Raw genomic sequence first — 25002 nt, 5'->3', positions numbered from 1 at the left:
AACAACAGACTATTTTAAACTTTTGTATCTTAAAAAAACACATTTGCATATCACCACCCATAGAGTGGTAAGTGTATATTAAATCTGTTTTGTACTGTGCTTTGACAAGTTTTAATCTGGGATTATTTCGCTTTATTCACCTCCATTTGATACAAATGTTACTGAATTCTGGAATACCTCCAGCAACTCCTGGGTCACCTTATTCATGGGGTTTCTGATTTTAGAGGTTTGAATCATATTACCTTGCCTACCATTGCATTTTTTAAACGAACAAGATTTGAGAGAGAGAGAGAGAGAGGTACAAACAATGTGGGAAAGATAAGGGTCTATTGAGGCAATGGGTAGGGGGAAAAGGAAGCACCTATGAACAGCAGTCGGCATCCTGACAGTTCCACGACTAGAGAAAACTTGTCCAGACCTTGGGTTGGGGTAGCAGTTGATATGCAGCTCTCTTCTGTTCTCCAAAATAGAATGTCTCAAGTACAGTGTAGTTCTGAACTGGGCTCATCTGCCTCTCACACACACACACACACACACACACACACACACACACACACACACACACACATACACAAACACACAATAACTCGCACGTGCGCGCACACAGGCAATACACATACGACACAATACACACACACTCCTGAGGTGTGGTCCTCTGGCTTGCTGTAGGGAGAGAGCAGATAAAATGTCACTTATGGGGCTAAGCCCCTTTCCAGTAGAACAAAGGCCATTCATGGTTGAAAACATGGGTCTCTTTGCCTACTCATTCTCTGGGTGGAGACATCAGAATCAGGAAGTGCTATGTAAAATGGGAAGTGGTTCTTCCAGGGGACTCGCGGAGACTCGAAAATGACAACCTAGGAAGGAGGCGTCGTGTCCATAGCATTCGAGTCATCAACAGGGTATGCAGAGGTGCTGTTGACTGGAGCACAGGTGACTGTGGAATTCACGAGGGGCGAGTTGGTGCTAGCAGGAGCACCGATGAGAAAGGTTTTCCTTTCCTGATCACCACAGGTCCCTGATGTGGGCTGAGGGGTGGTTTGGGGGCCACCTGCATACTAGCACGCACTGAACTAACTATCCAGCCAGGAGCTTCTGAAATCACAGAGAAAGCTGCACTCACAAGTCCAACATGTGAAGAGATGACGTAAAAGGTCAAAGGGCGAGGCCTCCACGGCCAGCTAACCCTTCCTGGACTTCCCAGAGCCTGGGACTGCCTGTAGCGGTTACAGATGTTTGGCACCAGATGGGCTACCATGCGGGGACCATTCAGAGGCCCCATCCACCACGCAGGCGCCGTCTGCCAGAGCTCACCCCGCCTAGGCAATGTCTCTGCAGGCCTTCCCCAGGTCCTGGAGGCTGCAGCCTGATCAAAGGCAAGGGCTGGTGCGACCCGGATCCAGCCCGAGTGTGGCCCACCTCCTCCTGGGACCGCCCCAGCTTCTGTGTGAGGCCTGGAGCCAAGCGCACTTTCTCCATGGCCGCCCTGCCTGCCTGCTTCACCAGCCAGGTGCAAAGGTTCTGAGGCGTGGACAGGAAGCTCTGACCTGACTGGCAGGCAGGTTCTTTCTTCACTTCTTTTTAGAAATTTGGTAAAACAACGTTTAAACAGACCTTTCTTCAAGTTGCATAGTTGGTAGTGGCTTACCCAGGATTGAAACCCAGCTTGTGTGATCACAGTGTTTCCTTATCTCATATTCATCATGTGTTATCATTTTTCTTTCTTTCTTCCTCCCTTCCTTCCTTCCTTCCTTCCTTCCTTCCTTCCTTCCTTCCTTCCTTCCTTCTTCTCTCCTTTTCTCCCTCTCTCCCTTTCTCCCTCTCATTCCTTTCTACTCCCTCACCTGGCCTGGATATCTCAGAGAAAGTGCATATTTCTCTGGATTCTAGTCCCCCATAATGTACCAAGTTTTATATATATATATATGTATATATATATATATATATATACATATATATATATATATATATATATATATATATATATATATATATATATATCAGTAGCCTAGAAAACTTTCCTCCCTCTTTGAATCAATTTGATCTTCACTTTCTAGGGCAATTCTTCACTATGTTAGAACCCCATTATGGGCTCTCATCCTTACTAGGTACCTCTCTGATACCCTGTGCAATGATCAGATGCTATATTACCAGACAAAATTAACCTGCGGGAAATATGATTGTTTGATCTTTCAATTCTTGGGAGGAAACTACTATATTTATATGCCATAATATTATTAGCAAAAATGCACTATGAAAAAAAATAACCATTCAGCCAATCTGTGTTTCAATTTCTTTATAATGCAGCCATTGAAAGGATCAAATGTTCTAGTACATGTAAAATATTTAACAAAGTTCCTGGCATATGGCACGTAGATACATATTAGCTTAAAAAATAAACTTTTAATCGTTTTCTGTTTAGTGTGTAGTTTTTGCAAGCATGAAGAAATAGGTTCTGTTCTTCATTGATAAGAAGTTTATTATAGGGCTGGCCGGCCGAGTGGCGCATTGGTTAAGAGGTGGCTTGGGACGCCAGAGGGCCCCGCTTCGGATCCCACATATGAGGGCCAGTGACACTGCCCTCTACAGCTAAGATGCTGAACAACAGCTCAACCTGGAGCTGGGCTGCCGTGAGCCACCAGCGACAGTGTAGGCTGCAGCCCTTGTGGCAGTGGGTTGCCATGGGCTACCGTGTGTAGCCAGCAGCCGCTGTGAGCGGCCGTCCAGAAGCCGGTGACTGATCTGCCTCACCTGGGAAGAGAGCAATGATGGTGCCAACTTAGGCCAGTGAAGCAACGTCCTCCACAACTAGACTGAAGAACAAAATGACAGCAACTTGTCTGTTCCCCTTCCCTCAATTACCCAATTAAAAAAAATAATAAAAAAGTTTATTGTAACTTCTAAAGTACATTAGAGTCTCCTGGAACCCAGATATGCCTCTGTTAAGCACCCAGCCTACTGTTTTACTGAGGAAAATCATACTCAATTTCTTAAAGTATTTTTTTTCTACCTAAAGTAAAGTAAGTCATTAGGTTAAGCTAAACTCCTTTCCCCCTCCTGCTTAAGACTACTCTTTCTATTTTAGGAATATTGTTAAGGCCAAATCTAAGGCCCCATTTGTGAAGACCCATCAAAAAATTTTAAATTTATGTCCCTAAAGTTTTGTTTCACTAAAATTTTAGCTTTCTTGGTTCTTAAGATATGAATTATGTAATTAACTGGGTTTCCCAATTTGCTTTGGTCCCAGAAAGCTCAGAATCAAATTTATAGTTAATAGCTTTATAGGATTCTATGATCCGCATACTTATATATCCCTGATCCTACATTTACAAAAACTGAAAAGATTTTTACAAGATAAATAAATATCCAGAGGTATGAGTTCTTCTATTATACTTAGAAGGATCTGGTTCCCCATAATGTGTATTTTTTATATCTTCTCATAGGGTTCTTTTGTGTGACAAATAAGGTATTACGTGTAAGTGGGATTTGTGGTTCAGGTCCTAGACCTAAAACCCGGCTGAAATCTTCCACATGTGAGTGTTACCACCTGGGAGGAAAGGAGTCTCTAGGGTATGAAGTCCTTGGAGACTGAGATAACCCCTGTCCTTCCTCTCTGAGGATAGAGAACACCAGAATACCCTTGGCCTTTGTACCTCCTGTCCTCAGCAACCTGTTCAAATCACATTGACACAAAAACTGATATAGGCTGACAAGGCAAGCAGCATACCTTCTAGTTCCAGGTCAGCTAACAGATCAGAATTCCTAAAAGAGCTTCTCTACCTCTTGAGATTTTCCCATTATTTATTATTCTATTCATAAGCCACTTCACATTCTCAATGAAAAGATAAAGATATGAAGAAAATAAATAGATGAGAACAAAGGGAAACAGGGTTTTTTAGCATGATAGAAATGACAACTGTAACCAAAAATTACAAAATAGTGTCATACCTGACATTTCCTCGATAGAAAAAACAAGTCTATTCCATTTTATGAGAAAGCACTGAAAGCTAATGAGTTTTTAAATTTTTCTAGTAGAAAATCCAGTGCCTGCCCAAGTTCAAACCAAGCAGCTAGTTGTCTTAAATTTTTATAGAATTTTCCAAGGTGAACTGTAATTAGTTGAGTGGAAGCTAAACAAAACCTGATATGAAAGCTCTCAGCATTTAAATATTCTCTTTCTAATGCCCCAGTGTATACACAGCATGCCAAATGGGGACACTTTTGCAGCTGTGCATTTTTTTTCAGCCTTTCCATTTATTATTCCATGACAGCTTTCTTTCCTATTTAAAAAGAAAATATTCTTGGCAAAAATATTCAAATGAGAAGACATAATAACACTTGCAACTGAAGTCTTTGACATTAAAAAACAATATGCACTGAGGAATATGCAATGTAGCACTGTTTCATTATTAATGAATCAATGTGCAAATTCATGAGTTCATTTTCTGCTGGCCTTTCATGAAGTATGTAGAAGTTTATTTTAAAAGCACACCAGCTGAAGACCATAAATTAGTTTACATGCTTAGAATATGGTCTTTGCAAATTATACCTGATATTAGGGTTTGATATTAATGGACTAATAAACCTGGGCCTTAACAAGCTTCAGCAAGGCTTTTTTATTTTGAGGATAAATTAATTGCTTTAATGAGTAAGAAGTGATTTGGGGTATGATTCAGAATTTGAGCCTGGCAGGCAATCACAGAAGTCCAAACCAAATGTTTTAAAAGTTCTTAATGCAAAATTATTTGAATTTCACACAGATCTAATGGGTTGCTAGTTTTTTATTCTTGTTGAACAAATCCCAATGTCATGCCTGGTCCCTTGACATTTATCCAAAGCAATGACAGCAAATATATGCAATATATACAAATATATACAGTATTTGTCTATGGGAACCATTTCTAACTTGGCTAAAAGGAAGCAACAGCTTCTTCTAGCAGAAAAGGCCTCTCCTGACTCTGTGCAATTTGAAGCAAATTCATGTCTTTAGTTGTTGAGGTTGATATAAAAGGACAGAATGCTTATATCTTTTACAGATTGGAGCTCCTCAAAGGTAGATATCTTTGAAGCTCTGTCGCTAACCTGCTACATGACCTTGGATAAGTTATTTAACCTCCCCATAAATCTCACCTTCTTTATCAAACAGAGAAGACAGCTTCAGAGGGTTGTGAAAAGTGAATAAGACATGTGCGTAAAGCCCTTAGCATGCTGCCTGGCCACCAGTGAGTGCCAGTGACTTACACTTTCTTTACTCGTCAGCAAACATCTATTGAGCACCAACTACATGCTAAAGGTAGAAATACAGAAATGAAGGTGACATGGTTCCTGGCTGAGAGCTGGTGTTTATCGCCAGGCATAGGGCATAGACACTCGAGTGTGGTAAGTGCACTAAGATGTCAGCAAAGCCCTACGGTAGCAGGAGTTGAGGGAGGCTTCTCTGAAGGGCTATTTGAGCTGGGCTTGGAGGAGATGGAGAAGGGCATTGTGGGAAGGGCAGAACATATAGAAAGACAGAGAGGTGAGAGAATATTTGACACACTTAAAGTATCTAAGGAAGTTCATTACACAGTGAAAGCATTTCGTGAAAATGCATTGAGGATCCTTTGTCTTGCTTTCTGTCTGTGTCCTGCAGCTCAGGAGGTGACAGAATGAATGTGGTCTGTTTTGGTTTTGGTTTTGTTCTCATTTTCCCAAATCACTGAATGTTTTCTAGATAAATTAACTCCAAGTAATATCAGGCCAATTTCCTGGTGGCTATGTCTACCGGCCACACTCAGCCATGCTCATGTCTGTTATTTGATAGTATCTAAGAAGTGTGATGTTCTACAGAGGCTTGCTGAGGTTGGATGTTGGGGCAAAGTGGCAGAGAAATGTGGATTGAAGGTGAGCAGCATCTTCTAAAGAAATAGGCTTACATTAAACTCAGTTCCTCAAATCAGTTCACTAGCTATCTACCTTGAGTGAAACATTAATCTTTTTGTCAGCAGTTCTCTTCTCAAAGACCTTTAATTGAGGCAATTTATAAAGGTTGAGGCATAAAGTATAACAAAGTAGCATAAGTTTAAAATAAATGGGGAAAACTAAAGCAAAGGGAAAACAAAAATAAAGAACCAATCTGGAGCTATGAATCATATTAATGGAAAAATTGCTTACCATGAATTTGATCCAAAGCTTCCTAGAAGCCACAGTGAAGTAGGAAACCAGAAACAATTTACATTGTCTATGCTGTCCAATATGGTAGCCACTAGCAGTTGAAATGTATCTAGTCCAAACTGAAATGAGCTGTGAGTATAAAATACATACTGTAGTTCAAAGACTTAGCACAAAATAAAAAGTATACTATCTCAATAATTTTAATATTTATTACATATTAAAATGATAATGTTTTGGATGTTGGGTGAAAATACCTTTTTTAAATTAATTTCACCTGTTTCTCTTTACTTTTTTAAAAATGTAGCTACCAGAAAATTTTAGATTATATATGTGGCTCACATTTGTGGTTTGCATTATAAATCTACTGGATGGTGCTGGTCTATAAGATAAAAGCTTTCATCAACTGATGAATAGATAAAGTGTGGTATGTCCACATCAGGGAATATGGTTCAGCAATAAAAAGGAATGAAATAATGGGTATGGTGTTTCTTTTGGGAATGATAAAAATGTTCTAAAATTGACTGTGGCAATGGTTGCATAACTTGGGGAATATATTAAAAACCATTGAATTGTAAACTTAAAAATGAATACATTATATTTAGCTATGTTATAATCATAAAATAGAGGGGAAATGAACTTTAGGGAAAAAATTAAAAGCATATTCTGTTGCTCAGAAGAAACCCAACTATTCTTAGTACCTAGATAAGAACTGTCTGCCTAAGGGCACCCATTAGAAAGCACAGCATCAATGTTCAATTCAATGAATCAATATTCATTATCAATATTCTCAGAGCAGGGATGACTTTTGCAGGTCTTCTTATGGGGTTTTCAATATTTGTCAATGGCATCACACTCAATTCAGTACACACCTATGGGCTAATGGCTCCCAAATTCCTGCCTTCAGTCCAGACTTCTTAAAACTTCATACCTGGACTTTCTCAATGTCACACACGAGTTCAACATGCCCAAACACTATTTCCCCTGTATTTTCTGTTCAATTGCTGCTATCAGGTACCATCTAGTCACCAATGCTAGAAACCTGGGAGTCCTTGAATCTTCATTGTCTTTTATGCCACGCCATTTCTCTGCCAATTCAGGCTTCCAAATAGGTGTAGAATCTGTGTCCTCTTCTCTATTCTTTCTCCACTGCTCTCAGGCTTTCATCATACCTGCCTAGACAACTGCAGCAGCACCTCACCTGGTCTCTGCTCCATGCTTCTTCCCCTCAAGTCACCCTCCACCCCCATCAGCTGGCACAATCAATCCCAAATGCCATGGACTTTCATCGCCTGCAGGATAAATTCATGAAAGCAAACATGGCCCTCCAATTCCAGGGCCCCACCTTCCTCTCTCTTCTCAGCTCTCAACACTCCTCCAAGTGACCTCTTTCTGTTCCTGCCCACCACCCCTCCTGAAACTAAAATGGCCAATTCCTATTCATCCGGTCAAATCAGCTCAGGGATACCTCCTCTGTACGTCCACACATATCTCACGATCACTAGACTTTCCGTACTGCATTATAGTATCTACTTATTCTTTTGTCTCTCCCATTGACTGTGAGCTGCCTGAGGGCCCACGCTGTGCCCATGTTTTCTTCATCTCCGTAGCACCAGCACAGGCCCCAACACAGCAATGCTTGATAAATATGTGTTGAATAATGCATGAAACACAGGTAAAAGAAATGTGATTTAATTTTTGCATTTAGGCAAATGGCTAAGAAATCGTGGAAGCCCGATTTTAAGTGCTAAATGCCCTTGCTTGTCTCCATGAGGACGTGGATCGCGCCTATTTTGCTCATCACTGTGTTTCCAGTGTTATTCAGTATTTGCTGGATGGGTGGATGGGAACATAAATGAGTGAATGAACAAAGATGCAGGCAGAGACATGAATTCAAAACAAGCTGCTTTCATGAGAATAGGTCTGATAGTCACAGAAGTTGTGAATTTATTCATCTCTCAAACCTGAGTTACATGACTCAGGATCCAGTACTTTGGAACACAGAGAAGCATTTATTTTGCCCTTGAACAAATAAGTATCCAATCGAATGTGAAAATTCAGGTGATAAATTCAGGTATTCCCTACATCCAACTGTATTATCAGGCCTGAATGAATATACCCCAGTTTCTAAAGACATAGACATGAGCTTCGTTGTCATTATGCAATGCAAATGGTCACATATCTTGAGTCCTAGACCCTTTGATTCATACAAAACAGACTGATGTATCATATCTGCTTCACAAAAATAAGAAAAAGGGAAGTCCCTCTTTTTTTTTGCTTTAGCTATATATAAGACAGTTTAATTTTGTTCCTACAATTCTGTTGCCAATGGTACAGAAATCTGTATGAAAAATAAGGGATATCTATGCTTTTCAGAAGTCTCAGGGCTTCCTGTATCATAAGTAACCAACCACAGTACTAAAAAGCTCTTTATAAAATATTCAGTTGATATGTTGAGAAAATAAAAATGTACTTGCATGCATTAAAGTTAGAACAATACTATATATTTTGCTACCAGTTCTACTTTTTCTTTTATAAACTTGCTATATGCATGATTAATATGCAAAATCCAAGGACTTATGTCAGACCTGCATTCATCACCACACAAAGGTAGTGAAAAAGATATTATTTGTAGTGCTTTTAAAGTGCAAAATTGAAGTTTAAAGGTAAGAAGTTCTCAATCAGTTTAACAACACATTCAGGCATCAGAGCCTCAAATCCTGCTTTGTCCCTTATTCCTACTCTTTCCCCAAAACGGTGATGTAGAAGTGAAGCACCCTGGTGGTTTAATCTAGCATTTCTGGAAACATCACTGTGTGCTAACATTCATTCAGCAAACACAGAGAATCTGGGTTCCAGACACTTATGTGCTAGAAATACTCAGATGATTGGAACATGTCCATGCCTCACTAGAAATAGACTTGTAATCTCAGAGCTGAGATGAGTGCTAATGCAGGAATGGATCAGGTGCTTTGGGGGCTTGGAGAACTGGGGAGTGGGAGGTTTTTGTGCTAGTCCAGGGAAAGGGGCTGAGGGCTTGAATTATGACAGGGAACTGGCAATGGAGAGGAGAGGGAAATCCAAGAACTGTTTAGGAGATCGAACCAGTGGGGCTGGCCAACTAATTGGATTAGGCAGATAAAGAGTGAGGCATCAAAGATAGCACTGAGAACCCCAGCATGGGCCAGCCCAAAACAGTGATACAGTTAACTAGAATGGGAGTGGATTTGAGGGGTAGGATTTGAGTTCAGTTTTAGACATGTTGAATTTTAGATATCTATGAGAATCCAGGAGCACACATCCTGGAGGCAGTTGGAAACTTGAGTCTTGAGCTGGATGAGAGAGGAAGACCTAGAAATGAAGACTTTTGTTGTCAGGTAGAGGAGTAGACATAAAGAACCATGGGACTGTGCCAAGTAAAGTGAAGAAATGAGAGAGCTAATGATAAAACCCTGGGAAATACATGAAACAAGAGGAATATCCAACATATTTTATAATAAGCAAGGAGCTATGAGGGGGAGCTGGAAGTTCAGAGAGGAGAAATGTCAAGGAAGAGATTCCCCACCACTTGTGGCACATAGTAGATGCTTAAGAAATGTGGTTGAACGAATAAATTCAGTCAGTAACTACTAAGTGACTTTAGAGAGCGTCGAATCCTAACCACTAGACCACCAGGGAAGAACTACTGAGTGACTTTAAAGCAAACCTCTATGTTTGTGTTAATTTATACCACAGTGGTTATGACTGTTGGTTTTGGTGCCAGATAGAAGTGGTCTGGAGCCCAGCTCTGCCACTTTCCAGTTGGGTGGCCTTAGATAATCTATCCATCCCCCAAATGAAGATAATATTATTCACCTCACTAACTGATCATCAGAGGTGGGTGCTAGAGAAACTCTGGTACAACTGGAATGCAAAGAGCCGCTAAAATGAATAAGGTTCATTTTTATGAACTGACATGGAAAAAATTATCTGAGTGACATTGAGGCATTTCCAGAATGGAGCAACCTAACAACTACCTTTCAAATCTAAAGATCTGTATATAAATTAATAGGAAGTTCTGGAAGGATATACACCAATGCAGTTACTCTGGGAGGTGACTGAGGTCATGCGGGTTTTGAGTTCTCCCTATGAAGCTTGACTTTTTTTATGATGAATGTATTAAACTATTACTTGTATAATTATAAATCAATTCACTTAAAAATACATTTTAAGGGGGTGACCGGTTAGCTCAGTTGGTTAGAGCGCGGTGCTGATAACACCAAAGTTGCCGGTTTGATCCCCGCATGTGCCACTGTGAGCTGTGTCCTCCAAAAAAAAAACCTAAGAGTCAACTATGCCATTGTAGCATGAAAGCAATGTGTAACCAGTGACCATGGCTGTTCCCCAATAAAACAAACAAACAAAACCATGTTATATTAAAATTGTTTATCTCTTAGTATTGTAGTGAAGACTAAAATGAGACAATGAATATAAAACATATTGCCTAGCACAAAGGAAGCTCTTGTTACATAGACTGTATACATACCTGGTAAGGATTTCCAAGGTAGGCAACAGCCACCAACATTTCTGTGCACCAGCTCTGTGCCTGACACTTTCTTTACACGACCCTCTCTGCTTTGTGTGGCCTCAGGTTGCTTAGTTATTTAATGCCTCTCTGCTATAGCATGCTCATCTACAAAATGAGAATAATAATAGAACCTACTTTATAGAGTCGTTGGGAAAATTAAGTGCATGAATACACATCAAGCTCTTAGTGAGTGCTATTAGCATCTTCATCCTTATCATCATCATCCTTATCACTGAGAAGACAAATGTTCAAAAAGATAATGTTATTTAACCAAGTTCTCACAACTAGGAAAATACCTAACCTAGAAGTTTAACGCAGATCTATGTAAGTTTTTTCCTTTGTACCACAGGGAAAGTGCCGCCCTCAACATACACATGCGTGTGTAATAAAATCAAATATAAAACTGAATAAGGGCCAGGGGCTAGGGGGAGGCGGGAAACAGGGAATTATTGTTTAATGGGTACAGAGTTTTAGTTACGCAAGAATGGAAACGTTCTAGAGATGAACGGTGGCGATGGTTGCAAAACAATGTGAATGTACTTAAATGCCATTGAACTGTACACTTAAAATGGTGAATTTTATGATAATTAATTAATTGAAAAACTGAATATTGAATAAATTTTCCTTAAGAGTGCCAGCCTAGGAGCTGGGGCGGTAGCCCAAGGCCCCGCATGTGCTGGGGCTCACAGCCTCTGGCCTTGGCCTCCCACACACAGGCCAGATCTGAATCCCTGCCCAACGCCACACCGTGCAACCATCCATCTCTGTGCGACCCCAGAGCAGCTTCTAGTCCACTCCCCTCAGCCCCCTCCATTCTGTCCTGGCCCAGTGGAGCAGGCTGCCTCTATACCTCCCGGGCCCGCAGAAACCTGGGCACATGCTCTTCTCTCTGACCCCCCTACTCACACTGAAGGCAACTCAGATGTCACCTTTTCTCTGAAGGCCAGAGAAGTGCCATTTCATGTCCAGCATCTCACAGCTAGTGCACAGCGGATGACAGTTCACCTGGAAATTCCTCTTCCCACACCAGCATGTGCCCCCCGCATCATCTGCGGTCCAGCCGGTGAACTGCAGGGCCAATCAGCAGGTAGACTGTGTGCTGCTTAGGTGGCCACAAAGAAGATACACTTAAATGAAGGTCTCAGATTTGATTTTTGGTTTTGGTTTCTTGCTGGAGGATCAGCAATAAAACATCAATGTCAAGACAGCTCCTCTAACCAGTACAAAGTGATACTGCCATCCCAACAGCAGCACATCTAGTGCCCTCTGCTCTAAAGCCTAACTGTGAGTGGCCTCTATTGGGCCCTGCCCCAGAGGAATGGGGTGCTGATGTATCGATCCATTTTGACATTATTCACCTGCAAACTGGTTCATGCATTAGTCATTACCTGATGCCTTGGCAGCCCTTCCTCAGGTCTGGAGCTCACTCAGAAATGTGTGCATCACAGGGAGGCTGTTCCAATCTTGTTATTGGTGGCACTGCCTGACCAGCATGGCACAGGTCTTCAGCCAGGAGGCTTGCTAAGGATGTCCACGCAGTGAAGCCCCGTTACGGACGCCTCCCAATCCTTGCTTCAGTTATGCAACAGGTCAAACCAACTCCCGAAGGCCTGCCGTTTCTCTAGCATCCCTCGCAATGAGAGGGCCCTAGCCCCGTGCTTTACCCGGCCCCTCTGCACTTGGTTCATTTATTATTTGTCAGCATTTACTCTGTGACAGGCACTGAGTTAGGCACTTATGATAAATATCTCTGCCTCACAGAGCTTCCAGTTGGTGGGGGTAACAAACATCATTCAATAAACAAAAATGACAACTTACAATAAGAGCTAAGAAGGAGAAGCATTTGGGTGCTATGAGGCGTAACAGAGAGACACTGGGTAGGAGGAAAATGTAATTTAACTTGGGGGGAGTGCAGAGAAAGCCTCTCTATAGAAGCAATGTCTAGTGGGAGCCCTGGAGAGCAGCTGGTTCCACCCCTTTTTCCTAAAAAGCTAAATCGGCCCCCTTTCAATACCCTCCTCCACATTCACAGACACACAGGCACAAACAGACCCCCTGCAAACACACAGGCACTTAGCTATACATATGAACACACAAAGACTCACACAGATAGACAAGCAGGCATACAAACACCCAGCCAAACAGACACACACGATTCACATAGAGACACACAGAGACCCACATCCACACACAGAGACAAACACAGACACATGAACAGATACACAGACACACATGTTACGCACCCCTCTGTGCCATTTCAAACCTGTGCCTTAGGAGCCATTTGAGATGGCTTTTCACAAAAATGTCACGCTTAAAAGTATTTGGGGCTGAGGGCACACAGAGAAGTCACTCTTATTGTACTCAGCACAGGGCTTGGCAAATGGCCTTGCACCTGCTGAATAATGGCTCTCGGGTAAATGAATTCTGCCTCGTGGTTCCTCCCCTGCCATTACTTGCTGAGGCCGGCTCTCTAGTCTCTCCGAATAGGTGACATCTGCACATCCCAGTTTCCAGGCTTCAGGCTTATCCCTGAAATACCAGCACAAATGAGGCCCTTAGCATCAGGGCTCAGAGCGTCTTGCTGATTTAAAGCTTTGATGCACATTTACATCTCCCATGGGCTACGGGGGCGGAAAGGAAGCTCAGGTCAATGTGAAGGTCAGGAGGACATTTTTGTTTGACTGGAATTTTTATTTTTTTTTAACATGAGAGAGCTTTTTAAAATGGGGAAGCTACTGGAGAATCAGTGATCTCATGTTTTAAAATTGGCAAATTACATAGTAATATATTTTAAACACCTGAAATCATTGGCTCCCAGGTTCCCGGCAGAGTGAAGGGCAGAGTGGACGTGGTCTCACCTGCCATGAGAAAGAACCCAAAATTACTTCTGGGGTTCCCACCAGCACCTCATTCCAAAAGCAGTCCCCAAATCTCCAATCCAGGAGCAGCATAAAGAATCTGCCTGGCTTCTCTTTAGCAAGCGGCTAGAAAGCCCAGGGGCGCCCGTGGCTCTGTGCATTGAGATTTCTCTCCTCTCCTCCCTCATGTTCCACAAAAAGAAATGCAGGCTGCAACCCCGTGATGGTGGCCTTTGTAATAACTGACCCCGAACTCAGTGGGTTACAATTCAGCTGCTCCCAGTAACTCAGCCCTGACAGACCCACAGAGTTTTCCAGAAAAATCGATGAGAAGCTGACAGATCAAAAGTGAGTCATGCCAGCTCTCCCCTTAGGAAGTAGTTAGATGGGTGTCTGACTGCTAATACCTCAGTGCTTTTCATAGTAGGTCTGAAAATAGCTTGAATTCTTTAAATATCTGGAGATGTAGGCGACGAAAAAAGTTTTGAGTGGAAAAAAACCTCCCTAAGACCCCCAATTCTATTTCTACCACATTCTTCCGGTCTGCCTGCCTCACACTATGTACCTGGATGCCCAGAGATGCCTCAGTGCATGACAGACTCCAAGTCTCCTTGAAAGACCATTCATCTAGGACTCAGGATTGGCCATCCCTGGACAGGTGGTGAGCCTGGTCACCCAACATTCAGGCCTTTCTGCTGTCAACTTTGTGTATCACTTGTTATAAATCTTTTACGCCCCTATCACCTGCACCTGGCTGCTCCTATTGAAAGGCAACTCCTTCCTAAATAAGTCCTTTTCTCTGTCTTTAGCCTTAATGGGCCCATGCAGATTTTTCACTTCCTCAGCTGTGAACCTTCACGTCTGCGGTTGTATTCAACATAAGCACCAGCAGTAGCCAAAGTAGCCACCAGTAGGTCTAAGGTACAGGAAAGGGGAAGATGAACTTGGTAGGGGGCTGCAGAAAAGATTGGATTGGGCAGGGAGAGCCTGGAAATTAACACAATGTGAATTAACAAAGACTGAAGAGGGGTGGGAGCCTTTAGAATGGATACAAAGGGACCTGTGTGTGTGAGATCCTGTGAAGAAAACACTGATAAAACCTGCTGTCCTACTGGGTGTGGGAATGAGGAAAGGACTGTAAGAGTATTCCTCAGACAGTGTTTCTCTAGGAGGGGCTAAGAAAACCCCTTGCAAAATCACCAGCGAGCTTTTTAGGAGTGCAGATTCCTGGGGTCCACCCCCAAGGGTATGATTTTATAGATGGAGTGATGCCCAGAAATCTACATTTTAAAATTTCCCCAGATGATTTCAATATACAATAAAAGACCTGTAAAGTCTATACTGCTTAAGAGCTGTGAGCAATACTTTTTAAGTTTATTTCCCATATGTCTAATATGGTGCTTGGCAATTAGTCAGCTGTCAAGAAATGACCGCTATGGTGAGTCAATGGACAGATAAATGGAAAAGAATTCCGAAATGACTGAAATTTCAACCTGAGTGGCTGAGAGCTCTGTGATCTGTTAACAGAAATGAGGGAGAAGATGAGGAAAAGCAAGTTTAGAGTGAGGGTGACAAGTCTGGTTTTAGGCATGGTGACTTCCAGACGCACATGGGTGATGTGTGGGGGGCTCAAGAGTGACTTGGGGTCACACAAGAGACACGTGAGTCATTTGCACACAAGTTGAGGCGACGGCTTGGGGAAAGGCTGCTAAGGACAGAAGTTCAGGAAAATGCATGATGAAGGGGTCAGAAGGAGGGTGAAGACCCAGTGGGGATAGGAGACGGGTAGTCAGAGCCCTTGAGAGAGCCAGCAACGTGCAGTGTCCAAAATCCAGAGAGGAAGGAGTGCAAGGAACTTAGAGGTAGGTCTATGGGTCCAAAAATTAGGCGGGGCTTGAGAACTGAGGACGGGCCCCTGGATTTAGCTTGGAGTAATTAGGAAAGCCCTGGTGATCTTCAAGAGAACAGTGTGAAAGAGTGGTAGGAACAAAAGCCGATCACAGAGATAAAACGGATGAAGAGGAAAGATGAAGCCGCCAGCAGAGATCACCCACTAGGGATTTCTCAGGAAGAAATTGAGAAATAGAATGACAGCTATAATGGGCCCGCAGAGAAAAGACAGGCCTGGGACCTCACTCCTCCCTGTGGCTGCCCCTCAGATCCTGGTCTTCCTCAGGGTTCCATCTTTCCTTTCTTCTGTTTCTCTCTATGCCCTCCCTGGGCCACCTCACTCATGGTCTCAACTTCCACTGCTCATCTGACGATCCGGTCCCAGGCTTCCCTCTGCCCTCCACACACCTCCATCTGTGTGTCCACCAAGCATTCAGGCAACAATACTTAGCTTCAGGGAGGGAGCCAACTACTCTCCGTCTCTCTTAGTGGCACCAGCATCCACCCATCCACCTAGTCACCAATCAGGCCAGACGCCGGAAGCCATCCCAGGGCTCCCTCTCCCTCATCCCCACGTCCTGTCATTCACGGAGTCCTGTAGGGTTGATCTCCTTGGAAACCTGCTCTGCCCCTTCCTCTCCAGCCCACTTGTATCTGGCCCGTACTATGGCAGTGACCTCAAATAGGTCTCCTGGCCCTTCCCACGCCTCCAGGCTGCTGCCAGAGTCATGTTCCAAAGGCGTTAATGTGGTTAGGACGTTCCACCCCAGTGACAAAAGAACGAAGCTCAGCCCTTTCCATGGCTTTCCCCGGAGCGTTTGTGCCCTGCTGCTTCTCAGCCACGCTGACTCACATGTGCCTCCCACATGCCGGCCTGCTCGAATCTCCTTGTCTCTACGTGTGTAGATCCCTGTTCACGGAGGTGTCTTCCCTTTCCCTGTTCCTGACTCCCACCACCACCTCTGTCTGGCCAACACCTGGTCCTCTTTCTGTTTGTAACTCAGAAGTCCCATCAAGAGGAAACATTTACCCCTCCTTTCCTTGTGTCCTCACTGTCCTCTTCATCCAAAAGGTCTTTAGTGGTTTCCATATGTCTATTCTACCAGACTATGAACCCTTTGTTGGGGGAGGGGTAGGAAGAGATAGGCGTTGACTCCTGCAATAGTTACCTCCCAGGAGGCCTCTGGTGCTCTCAGACCATGCTATGTTGACTGGAAATAAAATGAATTCAACAGAAGGCCTAAAATAACTTCATGAAACATACCCTCTCTTATTCTCCCTAATTTATTGTTTTCTCTCCCTTCATTTCTCTCTGCCTTTTCTTTTTTTACTCTCTCCTTCTGTACTCTTTTCTTCCCCCCCCCCCCCCGTTTTCTTCTTTTTCCTGGCTTCTTCCTCTCCCCTTTAACTTCTGCAGGAACTTGCACCAGCTCCTAGGCACACCTGCCCTCTTTTCCTCCTTTGCTGTATCTTTTTCCTTTTGGCCAAGTCTTTGAGGCCTTGTTTATGTCTAGGTTCTGAGAGCATCGGCTTGTCACCTGCAGACACAGTCATTTGCTTTAGAGAATTTAGCCAGGAGGATGGTGATATTGACAAATGTGGTCACGGAATTAGGAACAGTTGCAGAGTTTCAGCTCTACAGTGTCAATTAGATGTAACACCCAGATAAGGTCCTTGGGTAGAAATGCTAGTTAAAATTCCTCCTAAAAATAAGAAGACATAATAACCATGTGAGTACAGTGTTTAAGTTCTTCCCTCAAAAGGAGGTGTTTGTTCTTCCTTTTAAGATGCAAGGCATCCTGGCCCCAAAATATCCTTGAGCATCCATTTATACCCCGCTGGAGGGAGGAGATGCCCTCTTTTTCCCACTTGGTGGCAATGCAAGGTTTGTGGTAACTTAGTGTGCCTTTCCGGGCTGCATGTGGGTCCATAGTGCCCTTTCTCAGCCACCATGAGACCAGGGACAAGGTTGCCATGCTCTTCTGCAGGTTACACAGAGGGGAACACCTGAAGATGCCTCTGCTCCCCAGTGCACTGAGGGGCCCTGGGTGGGGCCCAATAACCTTATGAGAATGGAGTGGGGGATCTGCTAAGGGGTGGGGGCTTCACTAAGGGAATAAACATAAATGGGCAAAGAGTGAGCCCGGAAGCCAAAAGGGATCAATGTGATTTTCCTCTCTGTCTAATGATTTTTAATAGCAGAAATTTGGATTAGGTGTAAATAGCTTAAAGCCCAAAGGAGGCACTCATTGATTGTGTTGTTTTAAAATTCTATTCACTGACGCCAGCCCAAGCATTTCTCTGGTATGATTGTCCCTGAAACTATCTATCGTGGTTAGCTGTTGAACAGAGAAATGAAACCAAATAAAAGGTTGGTCCCTCTGCCCTGCTTAAAGATAAATTAAGGATATTGGGATTTGCTCACTGCTGTGTGAAGACATAGAGGACATGCATCAATCCTGTTTTTACTTTAAGGTGAAGAACTTGGCTTTAAGGATGAACTAATCCAACCTTCTCATTTTTGCAGCTGTGGGATGTGAGGCTCAGAGAGGCCAAGTGATACACTTAAGATCACAGAGTTGAAGTCATACCAAGAGCCCAGTTAGCCAGTGACCTTCCCACAGATTCACCATGACCTTTGGAATGGCTCCTAGTCTAAGTCACTACCCGGGATGGAGGGCTGGTTCTCTGTGTCCCCAGCAGTGTCCACGCCAAACTAGCCAGTCCACTCTGGTTACCCAGCAGCCACGTTACTGTCAGGAAGGTATTACAGCAGAGGGGAGGGTGGCACTGGGTGGGGTGAGGGGGGGGTCAGCAGTGGCAGGCCTGTGCTGAGCAAGACAGTGTGGAAGGGGAAATCCTGCAGGGATTTCACGAGGGCTGTTTCACGAGGGCTCCAAAAGTAAATGACCACTCCTGCTACAAAGCAGGTTGGAGGCTCTCGGTCCTGGCAAAGAAGGGGCCCCGGGTCTATATGCCTGCAAAGAATAAATAACAATTCTTAAGCCTGTCCTTTCTTGGGAAATCTGGTCCCCAGCGTCGAATGCCCTTGTTGTGTCTGCCACTCCATATGTAATTGAAGTGCCTTAAGGAAGCGTAAATAATTTTTTTCTATTTAATTTGGCATACTCTTCAGGGCTAGAGTCCTAAGTGTCAGTGTCACTCCTCGTTCCCGAGTCGAGGCATGAGGACTGAAGTGCACTCATCAGACATAAGGCTGCAGCGGGCCATGTCAGTGCTTGCACAGTAGCGTGTTAATGAGTGTTAAAACTGACATCGCAAATACAGCGTTCTCAATTTTTAAAATTACAACTCTGTAACAAGTCATGCTGTTAAAACATACAAGAAATACCAGTTAAGCCTTCAAGTAGGTAACACACAGCCTGTACAGATTACTGCTATCCCAAAGTGCGTAACAAATCATTTTCTTTGAAATGAGGCAAGAATTAGCAGGTAGTTCAATTATTTGACTACTAAGATAAGTAGAAATAACAAGTCCAAATATTAAATACCAATTACTACCTCAGGAGCTACAAATCAGCTCGGCATTACAACATGCCCCTCCTTGGCAGCAAACCCAGGAAATGTAGGGGGTTGGCAGAAAACACTAACTTAAAACCAATATGCCTCTATGCAATAAAGTCATAGTGTCACCTCCCAACCAGCACTCTCAAAATGTTCATTGTGAGGAAGGCCTGGCCATATACTCGTCCCAGTGGCATTGAAGGTTACAACCTTCAAATGTCGGGAGTGAAGCTGCTCTCAAGCAAACAGTTGGAAGTAAGTGATCTGAAGCTTCCACTGCCCCCCCTAAAGGATGTTTGTGGGTCAGTCTAACAGTCTGGTGGCCAAAGATGTCACCTCATACTTATATTCTTAACTCCAGAAACAGAGCAAACAATTAACCTGATCCTCCCTGATTAGCCTCAGGGACCAGAAGAAACTGCTACATAAGATGTTGTGTAGCCAGGTCCTTCAGAGCCCAATTGAAAGCACTTGTGAACTTCTTCCCTTGGTGGTACTTTGGAAGAGAAGAAGGTTATTTCTCCCTGGATCACAGTTCAGTCTCCATTCTCTGTGGGAATGAATTCCAGTGTTCAAGCCTGCTGGGTTGTTCTCTTTCCCTCTTATCTGAAACCACCACTTGGAGAACTTGATGCTATTAGGGCGTTCTCATGCTCAGAAGTGACTGAAGTTTCAGGGTGGGCAAAGTAAAATTTTATACAAATATATATATATATATATATATATATATATATATATACAACAAATGTTCAAAAGACAATCTCTAAAGCACTTTGGGATTTCCTAATGAAAGGCACCAGATAAAATGCAAGTCATTACCAAAATGAAAAGTCAAGTTTTCCAGCTTTCACTTCTGCAAAGAGTAATCACTAGGAGTGTCTCCTTTTTAGTAAAACCTGCCTGTTTAGAAGAATAACTCACGAGAGTGACCGAGTTATTCTGCCTCCTTCTTTGTCACCACTTTTCACAAGCTTTATGGTCACTGACTATGGATACCATGCTCAGTCACCTGATACTATCAGCTCTGGCAAACTGAACAGTCCTCACAAGTTTGTACCATCACCTGCTTTCAGTGCAGCTGGGGCTGATTTTGTAAATTCTCTGCCTTCCAGTGCTGGAAACATCATCCAAAGCCAAGCGTTTCACATGCAAATTCTGAAAAATAATCCTGCTCTTCTAGCTTGGTAGCTGATTGCCCCAAAGTCATTTCACTTTTCCTGATGCTTCTGAGAAACAGATGTAGATGGGAGACCATCAGGTACTAGGAGGTGGTCACCTCTCCACCCCCCATGAGGCTTCAGTCTGATGGAAGGATTTGAGCTTGTGGACTCAAGGTCATAAGTGACTAGTGCATTCATCCAACACATCGCCCACTCTGTAGTGGCCTTGGCAACTACAAGTACACAAAGCCTTCTGATAAGAGCCTCACCACATCCCGATGAGGTGTGTATTACCTTCAACTAAGACACAAAATGGACTGGACTTCCTTAGGGAAGGCCCAAGCCTTGGATAAAATGCCTGCCTAACTCCATGCTGAGAGCCCTGGATTCTGCAGCCTTTCCAAAGACTGAACAATAACGGAAGCCAACTGACTACACAGAAGATAACGGAGAACTATCTTACAAAGGGGCTCAGCTTCCCTTTCACAATGGTATGTGCTTGTTAACTGACAAAGAGGAAGGGTAGTTTGGAGAAAGCAAACTTTCTCAACCTTCAGCACAAGTTTAGAAGTTTAAAGGCCTTTTAAAGGGCATCAAGCTTTTCAAGGAGTTTATAGTTATTTATGACAGTAGCAATGTTTTGTTTCACAACTCTTTCCTTTTTTCTTGTCCTTTACCCACCCTTCCCCAATAAAAGGCAGTTGAAATGGAAATAAGAACTATAGCATTTCCATTCTGGCTAAGCAACACAGCCTCCACGCACTTGTATATTTTGCATACAGACTTCCACACCACCAGATTTCCATGTCATACCAGGAACTCCAGGGCAATTAGACCATCATATACATCAATCTGTATCCTAGAAGCAAAACTATCTAAGTAAATTCTGCTTGGACAAAGGGGCTCTCATTTTATAAGCTTGCAGAGCAGGCAACAAAAGTTTCTAATATACTGCCCTTGCTAGCAACCCTATGATGTTCGCCTCTGGGAGACAATACAACAATAAACCCCTTTTACTTGAGAAAGACAACATGACCTTATTTCTAAACATTTTTTAAAAATGAATATTTTTAAAACATGCTAATATCTGAGACACAGCAAAGTTTGATCAAATGGCCTAGACCAGGATCCTCAGCCAGAAATAAATGTCTCCACGGTCACCCTAGGAAAAGCAGAGGCTTGAATTTGAAGCCTTTAAGCATCCTGCAATTTGGCCTATGTTTAGCTGAAGCCTCTGTCCCTAATGCATCTATTCTAGGAAAAACATTTCTGTCTTCACTACATATTTAACTGAGTAACATTCTCTAAAGAGCAACATTTATGACATGAACATCAGCATACATTGTTCTAAAGGTGACCAGTGTCCCCATGCATGTCACAGAGCTAGATAATTTATAAAAACATCTCATAGACTTGCATTGGTCATGTGCTTAACTTCACATTCTCTTTGTTTTGGCATTAAAACTAAGCGAGAGCAATGAATAAAGAACTGAGATTTTGTTTACACACAACGTGAGCAAAATCTCATCATATCCTTGCTGACCCCATAGATGTGTTTCCACTGGACAGACTTGTGGGGGCATTTTGTGTAGCACTCACATGACAACCTCAGAAACAGGAGCACAAACAACTCACAGACAGTACTGGGCCACAAGCACTAGAAAAGAGTACAAAGTGAACATAAAAATTAGCATTCTAGGCGGTACTCATCCAGCAAAACGGTGAACATTTTATGTCCACGATGCAAAGACCAGTGAGTGTCATTTCACTGAAAGGTTCCAAGGCATGGTGTCAGACACGCCATCCTCTAAACATGATTCTAATACTGTAAAAGCAACCTGGGGCACACATCCCATGCATCTCTCCCCTTTGGGGCTGGGCACACTCCTTACGCCATAACCCTAAGGTGCCTGGACTGTGCCAGCGGCACTAGAGGCAACTCAGCAATGTGGGTTTGAGGACAAGAAGTCCTCCTGGCTACTGTAGGGAATCATTTAAACTTAGTTCACTTGGTGAGCTCCTGCTCATGTTCGTCAGGCTTGCCATGAGGGATTTAACTTTATGAGCATAGTAGTCCCTTAAATTGATGGAGGGGACCTCCTTCATTCCATCTCCGAAGTCACAGCTGCGCATAGCACTTTCAAGTTGCTTTTGGCGCCGATAAAAGTGGGAGAACTTATTGAAGATCAAGGTGATGGGCAGGACCACAACTAGGATACCTGCCAGGATGCAGGCAGAGGCAGTCAGCTTCCCAGCAGTGGTCCCTGGGACCACATCCCCGTACCCCACAGTAGTCATACTGACAGTTGCCCACCACCAGCAGGCAGGGATAGTGGCCAAGCCCTCGTTCTCTTCCTTTTCGATGGTGTAGGCCACTACAGAGAAGATGGAAATCCCCACAGAGAGGTAGAGCAAAAGCAGCCCTACTTCCTTGTAGCTGTATTTCAGGGTTGCCCCCAGGGAGCGGAGGCCAGTGGAGTGTCTGGCCAGCTTTAAGATGCGAAAAATCCGCATCAGTCTCAGGACTTGGGCCACCCTGCCCAAGTTGGCCAAGGTAGGTGAGCTCTCGACCACCAGGTTCACCACTAGAGTGATGTAAAAGGGGACGATGGACATGAGGTCGATCAGGTTTAGGGCATTCTTGAAAAACTTGAGGAAGTCGGGGGCCACAGCAAATCTGGCTACCAGCTCAAACGTGAACCAGGCGATGCCAAAGTGCTCTACGATTTCAAACCTAGGGTCCTCGCCAGGGTTGCCCTGGCTGTCAGGGATTTGGAAGTCCGGCAGGCTGTTGAGGCACATGGTGATGATGGAGCCCAACACCACCAGGATGGACAGGACGCTGAAGACCCTGCTCAGGACTGAGTAGCCGGGGTTGTCCAGCGCCAACCACAGCTGCCTGCGGAAATTACCCAGGGGCTGCCCATCGAACTTGGAGGCGTCATTGTAAAAGGCCAGGATCTCGTCGAAGGAGGACGTGGTGCTCTCCTGGTCGCTCTGTTCATCCCACTTCTCCTGCTCGGGCTCCACTTTGCGGCCGTGGTAGCTGTAGCTGCAGCAGGAGTCGATGAAGAACTCGTTGATTCCCCAGTACTCAATCTCCTGGCTGAAGGAGAAGACGCACAGCTCCGCCATGACGTGAAGCTTGCCGGTGTGGTAGAAATGCAGCACGTAGGGGAAGAGCTCCGGGTTGCGGTCAAAGTAGAACTCACGCTGGACATCGTCGTAGTCATCGCAGAGCTCCAGAATGGCCTCGCGCGAGTGGCAGAGCAGCAGGCGGCCCAGGCGCGTCTCGGGGAAGCGCAGCAGAGTGTGAGAGCGCAGCCTCCTCTTGAAGCCTCCTACGTTGATGCGGATCTCTCCATCCTCGACGTTGGCTTCCGACACATCATCCCACAGGCTCTGGCGGGTCATGCTGGAGACGACCAGCCGCCCGCGCCGCGCGGGGGCGCTACACCTGGAAGCAGAGGGAACCGTGTCCGGTGAGGGCGATGTACTCAGGACCCCCGCGCCCCTCTGATTTTACCCATCTAGCTCTGGCGGGCCCAGTCCTCTCCAGGCGGGTCTCTGGGTACTGAAGGGCACTGAGATAGGGGGAGTGGTTCTCTGGGGTTTGGCCCCCTCTCAAGGAAAGGCTTCGGGGGGGAGGGTATGTTTCCACGAGCATGCACAGCCGCGCCTCCACCCCCATTCCGGGGGCCATGCCGATCGCTTTAGGCTCCCAGGATCGCGCCCCCCGCGGCTCTGGGAGCCCAGGGGGCTACGAGCTGATCTTGCCCGTGGGCGGGCCGAGGAGACGCCCCCGCCCGCTCGCCGCAGACAGGCGGGACCTGAGCTGGGATGCGCACCGGCAGGGCTGGGCCGAGATGGGGGTGCGTAGCTTCAGGAGGGGAGTGGGGAAATTCGCTGCTCGAGTCTATAAACCCGGGCTGGGAGAAGGGGGCCGGCCTGGCGTCCCCTGTGTCCAGCTCCCACGGCTGGAGCACCATCGCCCTCCGCCCCGGGCCTCCCTGCCCGCCAGGCGCCGTGCTCCCGAGCCGCGTGCGCCGCGCCTCACCCAGCGGAGCTGCCAGGGCTCGCCCTGAGGGTTCTGGAAGCGCTTACCTGCGAGCACTGGGGCCCGCGGCCAAGGCCGGCGGGAAACTTCCCCGACCTGCTGGCGAGCATCACTGCGGCCGCCGCTGCGGGCTGGCTGTGCGTGTGCGCGCGGGTGCGAGTGTGTGTGCGCCTGTGTATGCGCCCGGCGGGCCAGCGGGCGGGGTCCGCTGAGCGTCTCCTCCTGTCTCGGGCCGAAGATGCCGCCGCCGTCGCCGCCCGCACTTGCAGAAGGCTCACAGGTGGCTGCTGGCCCCGACGCTCACAGAGCTACCTCTATCGATCTGCACGCCCCCTTTGACCCCAAGAGAGACAGCAGAACGCATCGCAGGCACCCGCGGGAGCCGGAGCAGGAGCCAATCTAGTGCCCCTCGCAGTGGTGCTGAAAGGACAGCTCCCCATCCCCTGGCGCGGCCACCGCCCCACACTCTGGCGATGCCGCCGCCGCCGCCGCCGCCGCAGCTTCTCTGCTCGCCTCCTCCGCGTCACGGCGACCCCTTTGCGCCCTTGGCTCCACGTAGGGCCAACACCTCTTCCAAGCCGTCACCCATCCCCTGGTGACAGCTTTTATTGCTACCTTCCTTCTCCCCAGGGCGCAGGCAGGGGACTGCTTACGGTGACCTTTCCCCACTGGGTCTCTAGGGATCCCAGCTGGAAAAATGAGGGGCGGCTTGCGCAAACCGGGGGAAAGCAGGACGGGAGGAACTCCGGGTTTCCCCTTTTAGGGACCTGATGAAAAGTTTCCTGAAGCTGAGGG

The 25002-nt window shown here is 45.4% G+C and overlaps 1 protein-coding gene and 1 long non-coding RNA gene across 3 annotated transcripts in view; one reads left to right on the top strand and one right to left on the bottom strand.

The window, feature by feature from the left end:
- Positions 1-21763: 21763 nt before the first annotated feature.
- KCNS2 (potassium voltage-gated channel modifier subfamily S member 2) lies at positions 21764-24961 on the bottom strand. The gene is made up of 2 exons (XM_019642520.1): positions 24255-24961; positions 21764-23607 (listed from the first exon to the last, which is right to left on the bottom strand). The coding sequence occupies exon 2, from the start codon at positions 23562-23564 to the stop codon at positions 22128-22130; it is 1437 nt and encodes a 478-aa protein (XP_019498065.1). The 5' UTR covers positions 23565-23607; positions 24255-24961; the 3' UTR covers positions 21764-22127.
- Positions 23545-25002, top strand: part of LOC109382775 (uncharacterized) — a 69535-nt gene continuing 68077 nt past the window's right edge. The window contains exon 1 of one of the 2 annotated variants that reach the window (XR_002123985.1): positions 23545-23632. This is a non-coding gene — a long non-coding RNA (uncharacterized LOC109382775). The remainder of the gene's footprint in view (positions 23633-25002) is intronic. The other variant, XR_002123984.1, reaches the window with a different exon arrangement.

Source organism: Hipposideros armiger, unplaced genomic scaffold (genome assembly GCF_001890085.2).
Source record: "Hipposideros armiger isolate ML-2016 unplaced genomic scaffold, ASM189008v1 scaffold_70, whole genome shotgun sequence".
In the NCBI taxonomy this organism is placed as follows: domain Eukaryota; kingdom Metazoa; phylum Chordata; class Mammalia; order Chiroptera; family Hipposideridae; genus Hipposideros; species Hipposideros armiger.
This window is presented reverse-complemented; position numbering and strand designations above follow the sequence as displayed.

Bases quoted from the DNA above. Each gene is read 5' to 3' on its own strand.
- KCNS2 (XM_019642520.1), bottom strand. From the start codon at position 23,564: ATGACCCGCCAGAGCCTGTGGGATGATGTGTCGGAAGCCAACGTCGAG.